This window comes from Chrysemys picta, chromosome 7, assembly GCF_011386835.1.
Source record: "Chrysemys picta bellii isolate R12L10 chromosome 7, ASM1138683v2, whole genome shotgun sequence".
NCBI classification, from domain to species: domain Eukaryota; kingdom Metazoa; phylum Chordata; order Testudines; family Emydidae; genus Chrysemys; species Chrysemys picta.
The window spans coordinates 51,317,581-51,336,143 of NC_088797.1; the positions used below are offsets into that span (position 1 = coordinate 51,317,581).

Here is an 18,563-nt window from a genome sequence, read left to right on the forward strand (position 1 = left end):
GCTGTGTCCCAACAAAACCAGTAACATAACTATCCCGGATGGTCTTTTTCGATCTGGCTCCTTACTCCTCTTAAGGCAGCCTGTTCGAAAGAGCCATACGAAGGCCACCTCATCTCCGGGTTGGCCAATACCGCGGTATACCCAGTCCAATTCCTTACACACAGTGTGTACAACTTTCTCCTAGACATTCCTGTCTGTACTGGGAGTTTCCCTTCGTTCCATAACTTATTTACAATCCCCAACGGACTCTCAAGAGGCACGCTAGTCCCTTGACCCATGGTGTCTGACAGGAGCCCTCCAACTGGCGTTTACCCTGCTGTCCAGTACACGACCCCTCAATATTGAATTGGCTGGGAGAAATCTCCCGTGGCGCCTGCCAATTCGTATATGAGTGGTCTGACCACTGGACAGAGGCACCGCACCAGAAGGATATCCCGGACGAGCCCCCAAATTGTTAGGTAAAAAAGCAAGTCCTCACTCACCTCTCCAGCACCCGAGTTCGTGCGGAGTTGGTATGGGCTCACAATCTGTCAGAGACCAGACACCAATTCGTTGATCAACGGGCTCACACTATCCTTAGCTTGAAAGGCTTCAGAGTAAGTGTGGCAAGTTTATTAGGGGTGAGCATCAATATTTATACACAGAAGTAAACAAAGTGATTAACAGATCATAATGGTCATGCATAATCAAACAAGATTCTACAGGATAAAACAGGTTAAAATGTACATTCAGAAAGAGATAAGGGGAGATGGCTACTTAAGGGGAGGGGGGGGTGTCATGAGTAGTTCGCAGGTCAGAGCTTTGATTAAAAGTTCAGACAGAGACATCAAGTCTGGGTTAAGTTTAAGCTCATCAAAAGTTCAGACTCAACAATACCATAAATGATTAAAGGTTAATACCTAAGGTAGAAAGGAAAACAGAGAGAGAGAGAAAGAGTGGGGGATCTCACCCACTCCATGAGGCTTGAACTGGTCGGGGTTCCCAGGTGATGGTGGTAGCGGAGGGTCCTGAATGCTGGAGACAGGCAGAGCCCTCAACACGATCAGTCAGGAGAAGATGGAGTTCCAGTGAAACTGATGCATAGTTTGGATCTAAGCATCAGAACCCACCCTCTAGGGTGAGTAGGGATTTTTGTAGAGAAAATACAATTGTTCAATGGAGAACAATAGATTTGTTTATAGGTAAGCTGAAGACAAGGGTTTTCTTTAGACTAGACAATAAGAGCTGATCACTCTTGGCTATGGGCGGTGTTTTCTTCCAGGGAGCTCACAATGCAATTAGGCTGCTACAGTATTTGGATATCAATTAAGGATTCATTACTAGAATTGGTCTGTTAATTGCTGAGCTGGGTGTGGGCAGACATAGGTTCATTAGCATCTGGAGCAGAGATTCCCATGATGCAGTGCTTCCCTGCTTTTTCTGGTCCCAGAATTCAGTGTGGTTTTCTGTTCTCCATTCTGTATGTAAATTGAGATGTCTTCCTGTCCCATCTTTCATGCAGATGAGGCTAGGGGAGTTGTCTCTGCTCTCCATTCTGTATGCTAATGGAGATGTCTTAATCTTGTCACCCTTGTTAGGAGGGGTCTAGGTGTGTCTCCCAATGCCCTTCACTGCTCTCTGCAAGTTTTTTTCCCCCTCTGATGGGTTTTGGTTTAAGCAGAGGCGGGGGGGTATCTTTCATGAGTCAGGCTGGATACTGCACCCTGGTTTCCCAAGAACACAGAGGTGTCTGGTATCAATAGTGGCACCAAATCTTGTACAAAGGAGGTCAAGTAAGGTGTCTATGAAAAGGTTATGATGTGCTGGTTATGCTTATGCTATCCGTATGCATGTATCATTTTTGTATTTAAAGTTATAAGTATTGGCTCTATACTGTCTGTATTTCAAACTTGTGCTGTGCTTCTGGCTGACACCCCAGACAATTTGGCATCAGCATTGCCTAGCCTGCTTCATGGCCCATTAAGGACCATCAGCTATGTAACTGACCCATTGAGAGAAGGCAGATACACCTTATGACTCAGCAAGGCATGCAGGGGCATGCCTACAGAGAGGACTGTAAGGCTTTCAAGCCCTGTGCTGGGCAGCTTGTGTTTGGAACAAAGTAAGCAGATGCCACGTGGCAAAAGGACTATAAAAGGCATCATCATCATCTCCATTTTGTCTTCAATCCTGCTTCTGACCTCTGGAGGAACTGTGCTTGAAACTGAAGCTCTGAACAAAGGACTGAACGACCCATCCAAGCTGTGGATGTATTCCAGAGACTTAATTTAAGCCAGCAGTTTATTCCATCACTGCTACAAGCCCGAACAAAGAACTTTGCCATTACTGTATGTAATTAATTCCATTTAACCAATTTTAACTCTCATCTATATTTCTTTCTATGAATAAACCTTTAAATTCTAAAGGATTGGCAACAATGTGATTTGTGGGTAAGATCTGAATTGTATATTGACCTGGGTCTGGGGCTTGGTCCTTTAGGATCGGAAGAACCTTTTTTCTTTTACTGGGATATTGGTTTTCATAACCATTCGTCCCCATAAGAAGTGGTGCTGGTGGTGATACTGGGAAACTTGAGTGTTTAAGGGAATTGCTTTTATGCCTTCTGGTTAGCCAGTGGGGTAAAACCGAAGTCCTCTCTGTTTAGCATGCCTCAGTAGTGAAGGAACCCCAGCCTTGGGCTGTAACTGCCCTGCTCTAAACAATTTGTCCTGAATTGATACTCTGAGGGCGTGGCTACACTTGCAGATGTAGAGTGCTTTGAGTTAAACCAGGCTTTGTAGAACGCAGTAGGGAAAGCGCTGTAGTCTGTCCACACTGACAGCTGATAGCACACTGGTGTGGCCACATTAACAGCTCTTGCAATGGCCAGAGAGCAGTGCATTGTGGTAGCTGTCCCAGCATGCAAGTGGTTGCAACGTGCTTTTCAAATGGGGGGGGGGCGGGTGGAGTGTGACTGGGAGTGCGTTGTGTGTATGTGGGGGGAGAGAGAGTGGGTTTTGGGGGGGCTGAGAGCATGTCAGCATGTTGTCTTGTAAGTTCAGAGAGCAGCAGACCTCCCCCTCCCCCTGCCTCTCTCACACACAGCATTCTACAGTAATGGTTGCTTTGTCTTGGAGCAGATAAGCAGCCGGCTGTCAAATGGAGTTTTCAAAAGGCATATCCAAAACAGTGACAAGAGTGGCCACTTGACTTAAGGGGATTATGGGACATTTCCAGAGGCTGATCAGAGCGCAGTAATGCAACACCTCGTTCACACTGACGCTGGGGCACTCCAGGTGGGGCGCATCAATCGTTATTCTACTCGCTGAGGTGGAGTACCAGGAGCGCTCTAGCCGTGGAGTCAGAGCACTCTAAGTGTCTTGCCAGTGTGGACGGGTAGTGAGATAGTGTGCCCGGGGCTCCTTTAATGCACTGTAACTGGCAAGTGCAGCCAAGCCCTCAGTAGTGTTGCGCCAAAGGCTGCTTAGTTACACTGCCCCACTTTAGCTTCTGTCCCAGGGAGCAGGATGGGCCTGTGTGTGAGTGCCAGGAGTGGGTCCTGTTGGTGACAATGCTCTCCTTCATTGGTCCCATGCGATGTCGCCCACCCCAGTGCCAGCTGCTCTGCAGGTGGGTTCATGGTGTGGCTATGTGGGGTGCAGCTCTCTGGAGCCCAGATTAAGGCGCAGGACTGCCTGGTTGACAGAGGGGACTGCATGCCACGAGCCCAGTGAATTTGGAGTGACTCAGCCATCTTCCTGCCCTTTTGTATTCACCCAGCAGGTTTGCGTTTGCACGGGTGTGGGGTGAATGGCTGCTTTGCCTACAGGCCCTGTAACGAGGGTACACTCACCCCTCTCGAGCAGCACCTGGCGAGTGCATGTGCCTGCACTCTCTACCTGTTTGTGGTGCCTCTTCAGCCCTCCAACTGAGTCACACACAGTCTAGGTGATAAAAGCAAAGCAACCCCTCCTGGGGTGTAAGTCCAACGGGGGCCTATTTCAGTGCCGACTGTAAGGTCCTTCAATCTGCAGCCCTTTCCTGGGGCTCACTCTTCAATCAGTCCAGCAGGGCCTATCACAGTACCCTAATCCAAACTGTCTCTCAGCCCCTTCTGGGCTCCTTTGAATTATCCCTGCTCTTTAAGATGTCCCAGCCCTGGTGTGGGGCCATGTCCCCCAGGGCTCCCTCCCTGGAGACTCTTCACCTCTCTGGCCCCAGCTCTTCAGCTGGGCCACTAAAAGAGTTCAGTTCTCCTTCTGGGGTTCATCAAAGTTCAGGCCACTTTCCTAGTGGCTGGTGGTGGTGGTGGGGATCCAGGCCCACCCTCTACTCTGGGTCCCAGCCCAGGGACTCTATAGATAACAGCCATCCAGCATGTCCTTTTAAATAAACTGCTACAATTCCCTGGGCCACTTCCCTGTGGCTCCAGCACATTCTTCACCCTTATCTCAGGGCCTTGTCCTGGTGGAGGCCCAGCAGCCAGCCCAGAGCACCATCCACTCTCCTCCAGCTCTAACAGGGAACTGAACTCACTCTTGCCCTGCAGCTCTTCTTATACTAACCTGCTGGGCCCCGACTGGCTCCTTCCCACACAGTTGCTCTAGGTAGGGTTACCATATTTCCACAATCAAAAATAGGACACTGGGGGGGAGGAGCCCCGCTCTAGCCCCACCCCTGCCCCGCCCCACCCCCATCCACTTCCTCCCACTTCCCACCATCCGACTGCCCTCCTCAGAACCCCCAACCCCCCCCCCTGCTCCTTGTCCCCTGACTGCCCCCTCCTGGGACTCCTGCCACTAACTGCCCCCTAGGACTCCACCCCCTATCTAAGCCTCCCTGCTTCTTGTCCCCTGACTGCCCCCGCCTGAGAACGCCCAACCCTAACTTCCCCCCTCGGACCCTACCTGTCCCCTGACTGACCTGACCCTTATCCACACCCCCACCCCATATTCACACCCCCGCCCCCAGACAGACCTCCGGGACTCTCATGCCCTATCCAACTGCTCCCCACCTCCTGACCGGACCCCCAGAACTCCCGACCCATCCAACCCCCTCTGCTCCCTGCCTGCCTCGACCCCTCTCCACACCCTCTCCCCCAGACAGACCCCCGGGACTCCCACGCCCTATCCAACTGCTCCTCACCCCCTGACAGGACCCCCATAACTCCCGACCCATCCAACCCTCTCTGCTCCCTGCCTACCTCGACCCCTCTCCACACCCCTGCCCCCGACAGCCCTCCCAGAACCCCCGACCCATCTAACCTCCCCTGCTCCCTGTCCCTGACTGTCCCAACCCCTCTACACACCCCTGCCCTCCTGACAGCCCCCCACAAACTCCCAACCCAACCAACTCCCCCTTCCTGTCCCCTGACCAGGGCCGGCTTTAGCAAGAGCCCAGGAACCAGGCTGCACTCCAGCCGGGGTCGCAGGGCTTGGGGCCGGGCCGGAGGTGCTCAGCCGGGGCCGGGCCAGTGCGCTCGGCTGGAACTGGGGCTGCTGCCCTGGGGCCGGAGCCGGGCCGGAGCCGCTGGGGCCGGAGCCAGGGGTGCTCGGCCGGTGCTGCTCGGCCGAGGCCGGGCCAGCGCGCTCAGCCAGAACCGGTGCTGGTGCCCCAGGGCCCGAGCTGAGCCGGGCCGGAGCCTCTGGGGCCAGGGCCAGAGCCGCTGGGGCCGGGGGTGCTCGGCTGGTGCCACTCGGCCGGAACTGGAGCCGGTGCCCCGGGGCCCGAGCCGGGCTGGAGCAGCTGGGGCCGGCCGGGGCCAGAGCCGCTTGGCCGGGGCCGGAGGGAGCCGCACGGCCAGGGACGGAGTGGGTCGCGCTGCGCCTCGCCTCCCCGGAGCCCTCCTCCTCGCACCCCCCCCCAGCTTACCTGCTGCTGCCCGCCTGCCCCTGCTTGTTTTCAGACTTCCCGCGAACATCTGATTTGCGGGAAGCAGAGGAGGGGGAGGAGCAGGGGGGGCGGAGTGTTCAGGGGAGGGGAGGAGGGGGAAAACAGCTGCGGGGCCGGCCGGCATGCTAAGGCTGCAGGGGATGGGGGGAGCCGGGAAGGGTCTTTGGCTGCCCAGCAGCACTTGGCCGCCGCTTTTCGATCTATAAATAGCCTACCGGGGGGAAATCCCGGACATTTTTAGATTTTTAGAAATCCCCCCGGACGGCTATTTATAGACCAAAAAGCCGGACATGTCTGGGGAAATCCAGACGTATGGTAGCCCTAGCTCTAGGTAGCTTGGAGGACCTCTCTACTGCCCTTTTCTGGGGTGGGGTGTGGCAGGGCCACAAGACCTCCAGCAGAGGGCATCAGGGCCTAGTCCACCCCATCACAGGCCCAATAAAGAGACTTTAAAAAGATGCTGTCGTCCAATTATGGACTTCCAGTCATGCCAAGCAACCCCGGCGACCAATCACATGCCACAAATAATGCACAGTACTGATCCAAAGCATGGTTCGCTTGGCTCCTCCAGAACTCCTGGCACATGGACGATAGCAGTCGAAGGGGGTCTCGTGAGCAGACACTCCAGCTAAGCTGCTGGGTGATTTTGCTTTGGGAGAACACACTGACTGGCTCTAATATTTGTTTAATATTTCAAAAGTCCCTTCACCCCTGCCTCAGCTGTTCTCAGTGGATTTGGGATCCTGCGCTTTATGAACTCCATGGGAAAGAGATCTATCATCATTTTTTTTTCTCTACCTGGGAGTAAATCTAACACATCCACAGAGCAAATCTTTGGGCTGGAGCTGTTAAGCGGCTGGCACATGAAATACAATTGTGACTTGGGTACTTGAACTGCCCCAGTTTTACCTCCAGCAAAATTGCCCCTGAGAGCGAAAGAAAAGCTGAATCGGATTCTTGTGAAATTGTTCCCATTAAAAGGTGCCAATTCAGCGTGTGAGCTGCTGAGCCCTGGTGTCAAGCACTTCCAAAACACAGCGCCGGGAAAACATTAAAAGAGGAGCCATTTTTAGACTGCATTCAACTGCTTCAGAACAAGCGCTAGCAGGGGCCACCCATCTGGGAGCGGCAGGCAGGCACGATGGAGACGTGACATTTTTTAGAAATTCACAAGCACTGCTAATGATTCTGGTGAATCACGTTCAGGAACAGCAGGCTTATTTGCACATGGTATCGTGCTGAGCTCCCGGCTCCCAGACTGGAGTGGGGCAAAGCTGAGAATGTGGCACAAGCCACTGGGAAATTCAATATGTTTTGATCTTAGATGCTCACAGGTCCCCCATAACCTAGTATCTGGGCACCTCACAATCATTAATGAATTTATCCTCACACAGCCCTGTGAAATAGGTGTGACGAAGCTGGGGATTTTTGTAGTGTTTTACATGAATAGTGTGTGTGCTCCTCAGTTTCCCTGTGTGCTGCATGTTTAACAAGGTGGTGGGAGAGAGTTTGTTGTTGCAGAAGACCAGGTGTGACCTCACCTAGCAGCCGGGCTCCCTGGACAACGGCCTGGAGATGGGGAACCCTAACAACTGGTGACCTGGAGATTAAGAAGCACACCCCAGCTTGGCAGTCAGCCAGTTCTGACCAGTGGGAGGACAAAGAGCTGAGGAGAGAGGACCCCAGTGACCTGACCAACCAGTTCCAGCCAGAGGGGAACAAAGGACGGAAGAGAGGGGGCCCCAGTGACCTGTTTACCTGGGATGGAAGACAAAGGACAGGGGAGGAGCTGTTGGGGCCGGTGATTTCCCAGCTGGAAAGCGCAGAGTCTCAGGACTGGAGACAGAGAGCAGCCAAAGCCTACCTGGATGCAGGGGAGACTTAGCTCTGGTCTACACTATGAGTTTAGGTTGAATTTAGTAGCGTTAGATCAATTTAACCCTGCACCCGTCCACACGATGAAGCCATTTTTGTTGACTTAAAGGGCTCTTAAAATCGATTTCTGTACTCCTCCCCGACGAGGGGATTAGCGCTGAAATCGACATCGCCGGGTCGAATTTGGGGTAGTGTGGATGCAATTCAATGGTATTGGCCACCAGGAGCTGTCCCAGAGTGCTCCATTGTGACCGCTCTGGACAGCACTTTGAACTCAGAGACACTAGCCAGGTACACAGGAAAAGCCCTGGGAACTTTTGAATTTCATTTCCTGTTTGGCCAGCGTGGTGAACTCAGCAGGACTCAGCAGCACAGGTGATCATGCAGTCCCCCCAGAATGTTTCTACGCTCTCCCTATCATCTCCATCCCTGAGGTTATCGCAGATTAGAAGGCGAAAAAAACACACTCGTGATGACATTTTTTCTGAGCTCATGCAGTCCTCCTGCACTGATAGGGAACAGCATAATGCATGGAAGCATTTAGTGGCAGAGGCCAGGAAAGAATTGCTGTGTTAGTGTAACCCTTCTGCCCATCTAAGTTGGCAGCAACAAGGGCTGGGTTCTGTATCTAGGGGTTCTGTTTCAATAACGCAATGAAAAACCGGCTCGAGCCCCCACCCAGTGACCTGGGACAATTACATACCACCCCCTGGGTGCCTCTAAGAGGCAATACTTCCCCTCTCGCAAGCACGGAGTCTGAGTGTAGCAGGCCTGGTCTACATTACGGGTTTAGGTCGACTTTAGCAGCGTTAAATCGAATTAAGCCTGGACACGTCCACACGACGAAGCCCTTTCTTTCGACTTAAAGGGTTCTTTAAACCGGTTTCTTTACACCACCTCCGACGAGGGGATTAGCGATAAAACCGGCCTTTGCAGGTCGGAATTGGGGTAGTGTGGACGGAATTCGACGTTATTGGCCTCCGGGAGGTATCCCACAGTGCTTCATTGTGACTGCTCTGGACAGCACTCTCAACTCAGATGCACTGACCAGGTAGACAGGAAAAGACCCGCGAATGTTTGAATTTCATTTCCTGTTTGCTCAGCGTGGAGAGCACAGGTGACCACGCAGAGCTCATCAGCACAGGTAACCGTGATGGAGTCCCAGGATCGCAAAAGAGCTCCAGCATGGACCGAACGGGAGGTACGGGATCTGCTCGCCATATGGGGAGATGAATCAGTGCTAGCTGAACTCCGTAGCAGTAAAAGAAATGGCAAAGTATTAGAAAAGATCTCCAAGGCCATGAAGGACCGAGGCCATAACAGGGACACACAGCAGTGCCGCGTGAAAATTAAGGAGCTACGGCAAGCTTACCACAAAGCCAGAGAAGCAAACGGAAGGTCCGGGGCAGAGCCGCAAACTTGCCGCTACTACGCGGCGCTGCATGCGATCCTAGGGGGTGCAGCCACCACTACCCCAACCGTGTGCTATGACTCTCTCACTGGAGAAACACACAGGGAAGACGGTTCGGGGAACGAGGAAGATGAGGATGGAGGTCCTGTAGGTAGCTCACAGCAGCAAGGAAGCGGAGAAACCAGTTTCCCCAACAGCCAGGATATGTTTGTGACCCTAGACCTGGAACCAGTAACCCCCGAACTCACCCAAGACCCTCAGGGCACACAGGAGACCTCTGGTGAGTGTACCTTTGTAAATATTTGTAAACATTACACATGGTTTAAAAGCAAGCGTGTTTAATGATTAATTTGCCCTGGCAATCGCGGCCAGTACATCTACTGGAAAAGTCTGTTAACGTGTATGGGGATGGAGCGGAAATCCTCCAGGGACATCTCCAGAAAGCTCTCCTTTATGTACTCCCAAAGCGTTTGCAAAAGGTTTCTGAGGAGGGCTGCCTTATCCCGTCCGCCATGGTAGGACACTTTACCACGCCAGGCCAGTAGCACGTAGTCTGGAATCATTGCATAACAAAGCATGGCAGCGTATGGTCCCGGTGTTTGCTGGCATGCAGACAATATCCATTCCTTATCTCTCTTTGTTATCCTCAGGAGAGTGATATCATTCACGGTCACCTGGTTGAAATGGGGTGATTTTATTAAGGGACATTCAGAGGCGCCCGTTCCTGCTCTTCTGAACAGAAATGTTCCCCGCTGTTAACCACGCGGTGGAGGGGAGGGGTGAAGTGATCATCCCAGAGAATCGTGTGTGTGTGGGGGGGGGGGGGTGGTTTACTTGTGTTTGTGCCGCATGTTAACCGGGAAACCGCAGCCCCTTCTTTTACATTGAAAACCCATTTTAAATGGACAACCCAATTCATCCTTGATATGGGAAATGCGCTGCTGTTTGCAACCTTTCCCGCATGTTAAGAAGGTTAAAAAAGCCAAAACACTGTGGCCTACCATGGCTGCCTGCAAGCCGAAATATGCGACCTTGTAATGAAAGAGTGTACCCATTGTTCTCTAAAATGTGTCTTTTTTAACCACCTCTCCCTTCTCCTCCACCAGCTGCAAATGTTTCTCCTTCGCAGAGGCTAGTGAACATTAGAAAGAGAAAACGTAGGACGAGGGACGATATGTTCACGGAGCTGCAGATGTCCTCCCACGCTGATAGAGCACAGCAGAATGCGTGGAGGCAGTCAATGTCGGACATGAGAAAAGCACAATATGAACGAGAGGAGAGGTGGCGGGCTGAATGGCGGGATGAAAAGAGCAAGTGGCGGGCTGAAGACGATAGGTGGCGTCAGCTTGCAGACAGACGGCAAGAGTCAATGCTCCGTCTGCTGGAGCATCAAACTGATATGCTCGAGCGTGTGGTTGAGCTGCAGGAAAGGCAGCAGGAGCAGAGACCGCCGCTACAGCCCCTGTGTAACCAACAGCCCTCCTCCCCAAGTTCCATAGCCTCCTCACCAAGACGCCCAAGAACACGGTGGGGGGGCCTCCGTCCACCCAGTCACTCCACCCCAGATGCTCGCCCAAGCATCAGAAGGCTGGCCTTCAATAAGAGTTAAAGTTTTAAAATGCAGTGTGTCCTTTTCCATCCCTCCTCCCCCACCCATCCCAGGCTACCTTGGCAATTATCCCCCTACTTCTGTGAGGAACTAATAAAGAATGCATGAATGTGAAAAAACAATGACTTTATTGCCTCTGCAAGCGGTGCTCGAATTGGGGAGGGGAGGGTGGGGTGGTTGGTTTACAGAGAAGTAGAGTGAACCGGGTCGGGGGGGGGGGGGTTTGGAGGGTTCATCAAGGAGAAACAAACAGAAGTTTCACACAGTAGCCTGGCCAGTCACAAAACTCATTTTCAAAGCTTCTCTGATGCGCACCGCGCCCTGCTGTGCTCCTCTAACCGCCCTGGTGTCTGGCTGCGCGTAATCAGCGGCCAGGCGAGTTGCCTCAACCTCCCACCCCGCCATAAAGGTCTCCCCCTTACTCTCACAGATATTGTGGAGCGCACAGCAAGCAGCAATAACAATGGGGATATTCTTTTCGCTGAGGTCTGAGCAAGTCAGTAAGCTGCGCCAGCGCGCTTTTAAACGTCCAAATGCACATTCCACCACCATTCGGCACTTGCTCAGCCTATAGTTGAACAGGTCCTGACTCCTGTCCAGGCTGCCTGTGTACGGCTTCATGAGCCATGGCATTAAGGGGTAGGCTGGGTCCCCAAGGATCACGATAGGCATTTCAACATCCCCAACGGTTACTTTCTGGTCCGGGAAGAAAGTCCCTTCCTCCAGCTTTCGAAACAGAGCAGAGTTCCTGAAGACGCGAGCATCATGTACCTTTCCCGGCCATCCCACGTTGATGTTGGTGAAACGTCCCTTGTGATCCACCAGGGCTTGCAGCAGCATTGAAAAGTACCCCTTGCGGTTTACGTAGTCGGTGGCTTGGTGCTCCGGTGACAAGATAGGGATATGGGTTCCGTCTATGGCCCCGCCACAGTTTGGGAATCTCATTTCAGCAAAACCATCCACTATTGACTGCACGTTGCCCAGAGTCACTACCCTTGCTATCACCAGGTCTTTCATTGCCCTGGCAAATTGGATCACAGCAGCCCCCACCGTAGATTTGCCCACTCCAAATTGATTCCCTACTGACCGGTAGCTGTCTGGCGTTGCAAGCTTCCACAGGGCTATCGCCACTCGCTTCTCAACTGTGAGGGCTGCTCTCATCTTGGTATCCTGGCGTTTCAGGGCAGGGGAAAGCAAGTCACAAAGTTCCATGAAAGTGCCCTTACGCATGCGAAAGTTTCGCAGCCACTGGGAATCGTCCCAGACCTGCAGCACGATGCGGTCCCACCAGTCTGTGCTTGTTTCCCGGGCCCAGAATCGGCGTTCCACGGCATGAACCTGCCCCAGTGACACCATGATTTCCACATTGCTGGGGCCTGTGCCTTGTGAGAGGTCTATGTCCATGTCAATTTCCTCATCACTCTCTTCGCCGCGCTGCAATCGCCTCCTCGGGTGGTCCGGGTTTCGCCTTGGCATGTCCTGGCTCTGCATATACTCCAGGACAATGTGCGTGGTGTTCATAGTGCTCATAATTGCCGCGGTGATCTGAGCGGGCTCCATGATCCCAGTGCTAGCTATGGCGCCTGGTCAGAAAAAAGGCGCGAAAGTAGTATCTGATGGACCAGGAGAAGGAGGGAGGGCGGGAGGGAGGGAGGGCCGAGTGACGACATGGCGTACAGGTACAGGAACAGGGAATTAAAATCAAGAAAGGTGGCTGTACATCAGGGAGAAACACAAACAACTGTCACACAGAATGGTCCCCCCAAAGATTAAACTGAAAACCCTGGGCTTAGCAGGCCGTTGATTTCACGGAGGAAGGGGAAGCAAATGAATACAGAACAAATCTATTTTTTACATCTTAAGCTGGCAGCCGATGGTGCAGCATGAGTGATAGCCTCTCCAGTATGATGATGATGGATACCAATCATAATATACCATCGTCTGCAAGGGGCTGCTGCTGTGTAGCAATGCAGTCCCACGTCTGCCGGCACCCAGAGGACATATGGTGACGGTGAGCTCAGCTGAGCTGAGCGGGCTCCATGCTTGCCGTGGTATGTTGTCTGCACAGGTAACCCAGGTAAAAAGGCGCGAATCTATTGTCTGCCGTTGCTGTGACGGGGGGGGAGGGGCCTGACGACATGTACCCAGAACCGCCCGCGACACTGTTTTGCATCATCCGGGCATTGGGATCTCAACCCAGAATTCCAAGGGGCGGCGGAGACAGCGGGAACTGTGGGATAGCTGTGGGATAGCTACCCATAGTGCAATGCTCCGGAAGTCGACGCTAGCCTCGTACTGTGGACGCGGTCCGCCGACTAGAGCACCTAGAGCATTTTATGTGGGGACACACACAATCGGCTGTATACAACCGATTTCAATAAAACCGGCTTCTATAGATTCGAACTAATTTCGTAGTGTAGACATACCCGCAGAAAATGTTTAATAACATGAGGTAAACGACATCAGCATTAAATTGGAAAAACACCACAAACAGGATTCATAACACAAACCATGAGCAAAAAACCCACCCCAGCAAATTGGGCTGTGTCCTTTCCCTTTGGTTCTTGAATCCAGCAACCCAAATGTCACCCCAGAGTCCCCAAAGTCCAACACCCCCAAAGTCTCTTGGGTCCAGCAACCACCCAAAGTCCCAAAAGTCCAACAACCCCCAAAGTCTCTGTCCCTGGTCAGTGCAACCCCAGAGTAAAAGGGGGGCACGCAGGGTGTTAAGGGGCACCTTACGTTAGCCGAGGCCGGCCGTCTCTCCGTGGGGTTCCGCCGCAGCCTTCACCATGAGCCAGTCCACTTCCTGCCGTCCCACAAACTGCTCCGCTCTACAAGCTGCTCCGCTCCGCTCACCCACCTGTGAGCCGCTCCAGCCGTCCCCGCAAACAGCTCCGCTCACCGTTCCTTGGGCTGTTCCAATCGTCCCCGCAAGGCTCCGTGCCGCTCACTGCTCCTCCAGTCGTCCCCACAAATTGCTCCACCAGCTGCTTAGCAATATAGCTCAGGCTCCCCCACTAGTTAACACAGCACTCAGTGATCTCAGCTCTTAATAACTTTAGCTCTTTTGTGATTTCAGCTGTTAGTTATTTCAGCTCATAGTAGGGGAGCCCCAGTGCTGGGGCACCATTGGCCCAAAGTGAATTCTGCTCAGCAGCCTGTAACTAGACTCCTAATGGAATCAAAGTTAGCTCTGACATTCAACAGTGGAGAGAGGAGGTGGTGCAATTGGTGTTTCAAGCCCTCACAGGTACCCCATACCATCAAGTACAAATACCTATCCCCCTCCTCTCTCAATTCACTGGGTTTTGTAACCCATGCCCCTTGTCAAGCAAGTGCTACTTAGGTAATGGTGAAGGACTCACTCAGTCCTTCTGTCATACAACAGTTCCACTGGCCTTGATTCACAGAATCAGGGTAACAAAACTTTATTCTTCCTGCCCCAATAACAGAGAAACTGGGGATCCCACACCAGCCAAAGTAACCACTTTCAGTTGCTGTTGTTTCACGCCAGGCGGGTGGGTGTGCCTATGCAAACAAGATCAGCCCCCGGAGTTCTTTTCCACACTCGCCATAATTCACCACCAGATGTCAGGGTAGAGCTCATCCTGACTCTGCTTACATCCTCCCCCCAGCCGAGAATTTGTCATCCCGACAAATCACACTCCCTATTATATCAACTCATTGGTTCCCTCCAAAGGGCCTCAGATAGCCCACTTTAGCTTCTACAAGCCTGTGTGCTAAACATATTGGTTCCTCACTAGTCACCCCAGGTGCATCATAAGTCAACCGTTTTACTGGTCTTATTACCCTGTCTCGTCTATTGAGAATCTCTGTTGCCGTGGTAGGGTGGACAGCCTCTTGAACAACAGATGGAGAGGTTTCCTTTGAGGGCCCCTCGGCTACTGGCATAGGTCCCTGCATTTCTAGTTCTAACACTGGAGGGTCCAAGGTGCCCAAGACATCCTGCATCTGTATGTCTCCACTGTCCAATAACCTGTGTGTGTCATCACATGGGGGTCCCACCAGCGGCTCAGGGGTGTCAGGAATGGGCCTAAATACTTCTGCCATGGGGTTTAGGGCGGAAGAGGAGGAGCTCTCTTTTGATTCAGCTGATCAAGATCTTGTCTCCATCCCAGGATACACCATGGTTGTGTCTTCCTCCTCAGACTCACTCTCGGATGTGCTGCATAGGGGTAGGTTAGCTGCAGGGGGCTGGCTGTCCACGTTGGAGGGCGGCTTTGGTCCAGCACCTTCGTTCTGCCCAGTTGCCCTGTTGTGGCCCATCTCATACAGGGTGCCTACCAATTCCCCCACAGGGAGCAAAAGGTTTCTATGCACTGTCTTTGTCTGCCCTGGAGCCTCTTCAGGTTTGATCTTGTAGACCGGCAGGTCTCCTAGCTTTTCTATCACCAAGTAAGGTATTGCCTTCCATCTGTCAGCTATCTTGTGTTTGCCAGCAATACCCAAATTTCGCAGCAGAACTCTGTCCCCCGGCTGGAGTTCTTGCAGACGTACCCTAGCATCATATCGATGTTTGTTGCGGTCTGCGTTCTTCCGAGCCGCAGATGTAGCTAAGTGATAAGCATCCCGCAGCTTTTCTCTTAGTCGGGATACATATTGCTGATGAATTTCATAGCTATCTCCATCCTCTGATACACCAAAGCACAGGTCTATGGGTAATCTTGGTTCTTGCCCAAACATTAAGAGACATGGGGTGACTCCCGTAGCATCGTTCTTTGTGGTGTTGTAGGCGTGCACCAGAAATGCGACAGGTTGCCTTCTGCTCTGGTCGCAAAGTCCCCAACATATCTAATAGGGTTCGGTTGAACCTCTCTGGCTGAGGATCACCTTGCGGGTGATAAGGCGTTGTTCTAGATTTCTTAATTCCCGCTATCCTCAGCACCTCCTTCAGAAGGTGACTCTCAAAGTCCCGCCCCTGATCCGAGTGTATCCGGGCTGGGAATCCATAAACTGAAAAATATTTTTCCCACAGTACTCGAGCGACAGTGGTGGCCCTCCGATCACGTGTGGGATATGCCTGCGCATATCGCGTATAATGGTCAGTCACTACTAGAATGTTCCCAATATTCCCCTTGTCTACTTCTAAAGACAAGAAATCAATGCATATCAGTTTCAAAGGTTTGGTGCTGGTAATGTTCTTGAGATATGCAGCCCTCGTGGGCAGAGTTTTCCTTTGAACACATCGAGTGCAAATCTCACATTTCCTACGAACATCTTCAGCCATCCGGGGCCAATAGAATCTACTACGAAGAAGTTCCAGGGTCTTCTCCATCCCTAAATGTCCAAAGTCATCATGCAGGGCCCTCATGGCCAGAGCTCTGTACTCTTTTGGCAGCACTAGTTGTGCTCGTTGCTTTTGTAAAGGGTTGGTGGTCATTCGATGTAACACTCCCTGGATCAGTTTTAGTTTGGTCCATTCTCTCAATAGTAGTTTACCCTCCGGGTTAGGTGGGACAACCGCAGCTGGGCTTCGCCCCTCCCTTTTGGCAAGTAGTGTATCACGAATGTCAATATCTTGCAGCTGGGCTTCCTGCCAGTCAGCCGCATTGAGCCTGGGGAAAGGAGATTGGTCCAATGCAATATAGTTCACTGAAGCAGAAGGCACGCATTCAGGGGCAGGCCCAAAGCTTCTGCAGCACATCCATGAAGACTCTTATGGGCCTCTGGCTCTCGGCGACTCACACTGCAAATAGCCCTCACTCCATCTGTGGGTATCACAGCAACTCCTGGTGCCTGTGGACGCCTGGACAATGCATCTGCATCTACATTGCTTCTCCCTGATCGGTATTGAATGCTGAAGTCATAGCTAGCCAAAGCGTCCACCCACCTTTGCCCTGTAGCATCCAGCTTAGCACTTGTTAACACATAGGTCAGTGGGTTGTTGTCTGCCCACACCTGGAACTAAGCACCATACAAGTAGTCTCGAAATTTCTCAGTGATGGCCCATTTCAAGGCCAAGAACTCCAGCTTGTGGGTGGGATAGCGAGTTTCACTATCAGACAGTCCTTGGCTGGCAAAGGCTACAGGTTTACGTTTTCCTTCCACTTCCTGGTACAGTACTGCTCCCAGACCCTCCAAACTGGCATCAGTATGCAGGATAAATGGCTTGCTTGGGTCAGCAAAGACTAGGACCGGAGTATGAGTTAGGCAAGTAATGATTTCTCGAAAAGCCCTTTCACATCTCTCATCCCACCGTGGTCCAAATGGTTCGAAGGGGCCATAGTGTCTCTGCACAGGAGGCTTTGGGGACCTCCCCTTATTCTTGGTCTTAGATTTGTTCTTGCTGGACTGGTATCCCCTGGTAAGATCATTCAGAGGTTTTACAATCGTAGCATAGTTTTTCACAAATCTGCGGTAGTAGCCACTAAACCCAAGAAAGGTCTTGAGTTCTCTGTAGTTACTTGGACATGGCCATGTAGTGAGTTCTTCTATTTTATCGGGATCAGTACTCACACCCTCTTGAGACACGATGTGACCCACATACTTCACTGAGGTCCTGCAGAACTGGCATTTGTCAATTGAAAGCTTCAAACCATAATCCTCTAACCTATCAAGCTGTGACAATGCGGTTCTGGCGGACCCCAACTGAGAGTGCCAACTCAGGACAAATTGCTCAAATAGGGCAGTTACAGCCCAAGACTGGGGTTTTTTCCACCTCTAAGGCAAACCAAACCAGCCAGACTAAGAGGACTTCAGTCTCACCCCACTGGCTAACCGCAAGTCTCACAAGCAATCTCCTTAGACACTCCAGTTTCCCAGTATTACCACCAGTACCACTCGTTATGGGGACAAATGGTTATGAAAACCAATACCCCAGTAAAAGAAAAAGGTTCTCCTGATCCCAAAGGACCAAGCCCCAGACCCAGGTCAATATACAAATCAGATCTTACCCACAAATCACGCTGTTGCCAATCCTTTAGAATCTAAAATCTAAAGGTTTATTCATAAAAGGAAAAAGATAGAGATGAGAGTTAGAATTGGTTAAATGGAATCAATTACATACAGTAATGGCAAAGTTCTTGGTTCAGGCTTGCAGCAGCGATGGAATAAACTGCAGGTTCAAATCAAGTCTCTGGAATACATCCCCCGCTGGGATGGGTCCTCAGTCCTTTGTTCAAAGCTTCAGCTTGTAGCAAAGTTCCTCCAGAGGTATGAAGCAGGATTGAAGACCAGATGGAGATGAGGCATCAGCCTTATATAGTCTTTTCCAGGTGTAAGAACACCTCTTTGTTCTTACTGTGGAAAATTACAGCAACATGGAGTCTGGAGTCACATGGGCCAGTCCCTGCATACTTTGCTGAGTTACAAGGCGTATCTGCCTTCTCTCAATGGGTCCATTGTATAGCTGATGGTCCTTAATGGGCCATCAAGCAGGCTAGGCCGAGCTAACACCAGTTTGTCTGGGATGTCACCCAGCAGCATAGCATAAGTTTGAAATACAGACAGTATAGAGCCAATATTCATAACTTCAACTACAAAAGTGATACACACATATAGACAGCATAATCATAACCAGTAAACCATAACCTTGTCTTAGACACCCCATTTGACCCCCTTTATACAAGATTTGCGTGCCACTACAGGACCTTGGTTGCAACAATGATCTATATGGTCCCAGATTATATCAATAACGTCACACAAGCACTTTAAGAAGTCTTTCTTCATGCTCCTCCAAGGTTCTTCCAAACACAATCAGGTCATCCAAATAAACTAACACTTGCAGTAAATTCATGTCTCCCACAACTTTCTCCATAAGACATTGAAATGTGG

The 18,563-nt window shown here is 51.6% G+C and overlaps 1 protein-coding gene across 1 annotated transcript; it reads left to right on the forward strand.

Annotated features, from left to right (window-relative positions):
- Positions 1-8,586: 8,586 nt before the first annotated feature.
- Positions 8,587-10,922, forward strand: LOC135972671 (uncharacterized). Its single transcript, XM_065551432.1, has 2 exons — positions 8,587-9,437; positions 10,264-10,922. The coding sequence occupies exons 1-2, from the start codon at positions 8,900-8,902 to the stop codon at positions 10,764-10,766; spliced, it is 1,041 nt and encodes a 346-aa protein (XP_065407504.1). The 5' UTR covers positions 8,587-8,899; the 3' UTR covers positions 10,767-10,922.
- The last annotated feature ends 7,641 nt before the right edge of the window (positions 10,923-18,563 follow it).

Bases quoted from the DNA above. Each gene is read 5' to 3' on its own strand.
- LOC135972671 (XM_065551432.1), top strand. From the start codon at position 8,900: ATGGAGTCCCAGGATCGCAAAAGAGCTCCAGCATGGACCGAACGGGAG. The intron at 9,438-10,263 runs GTGAGTGTACCT...CTCCTCCACCAG, and splicing joins GGGCACACAGGAGACCTCTG to CTGCAAATGTTTCTCCTTCG.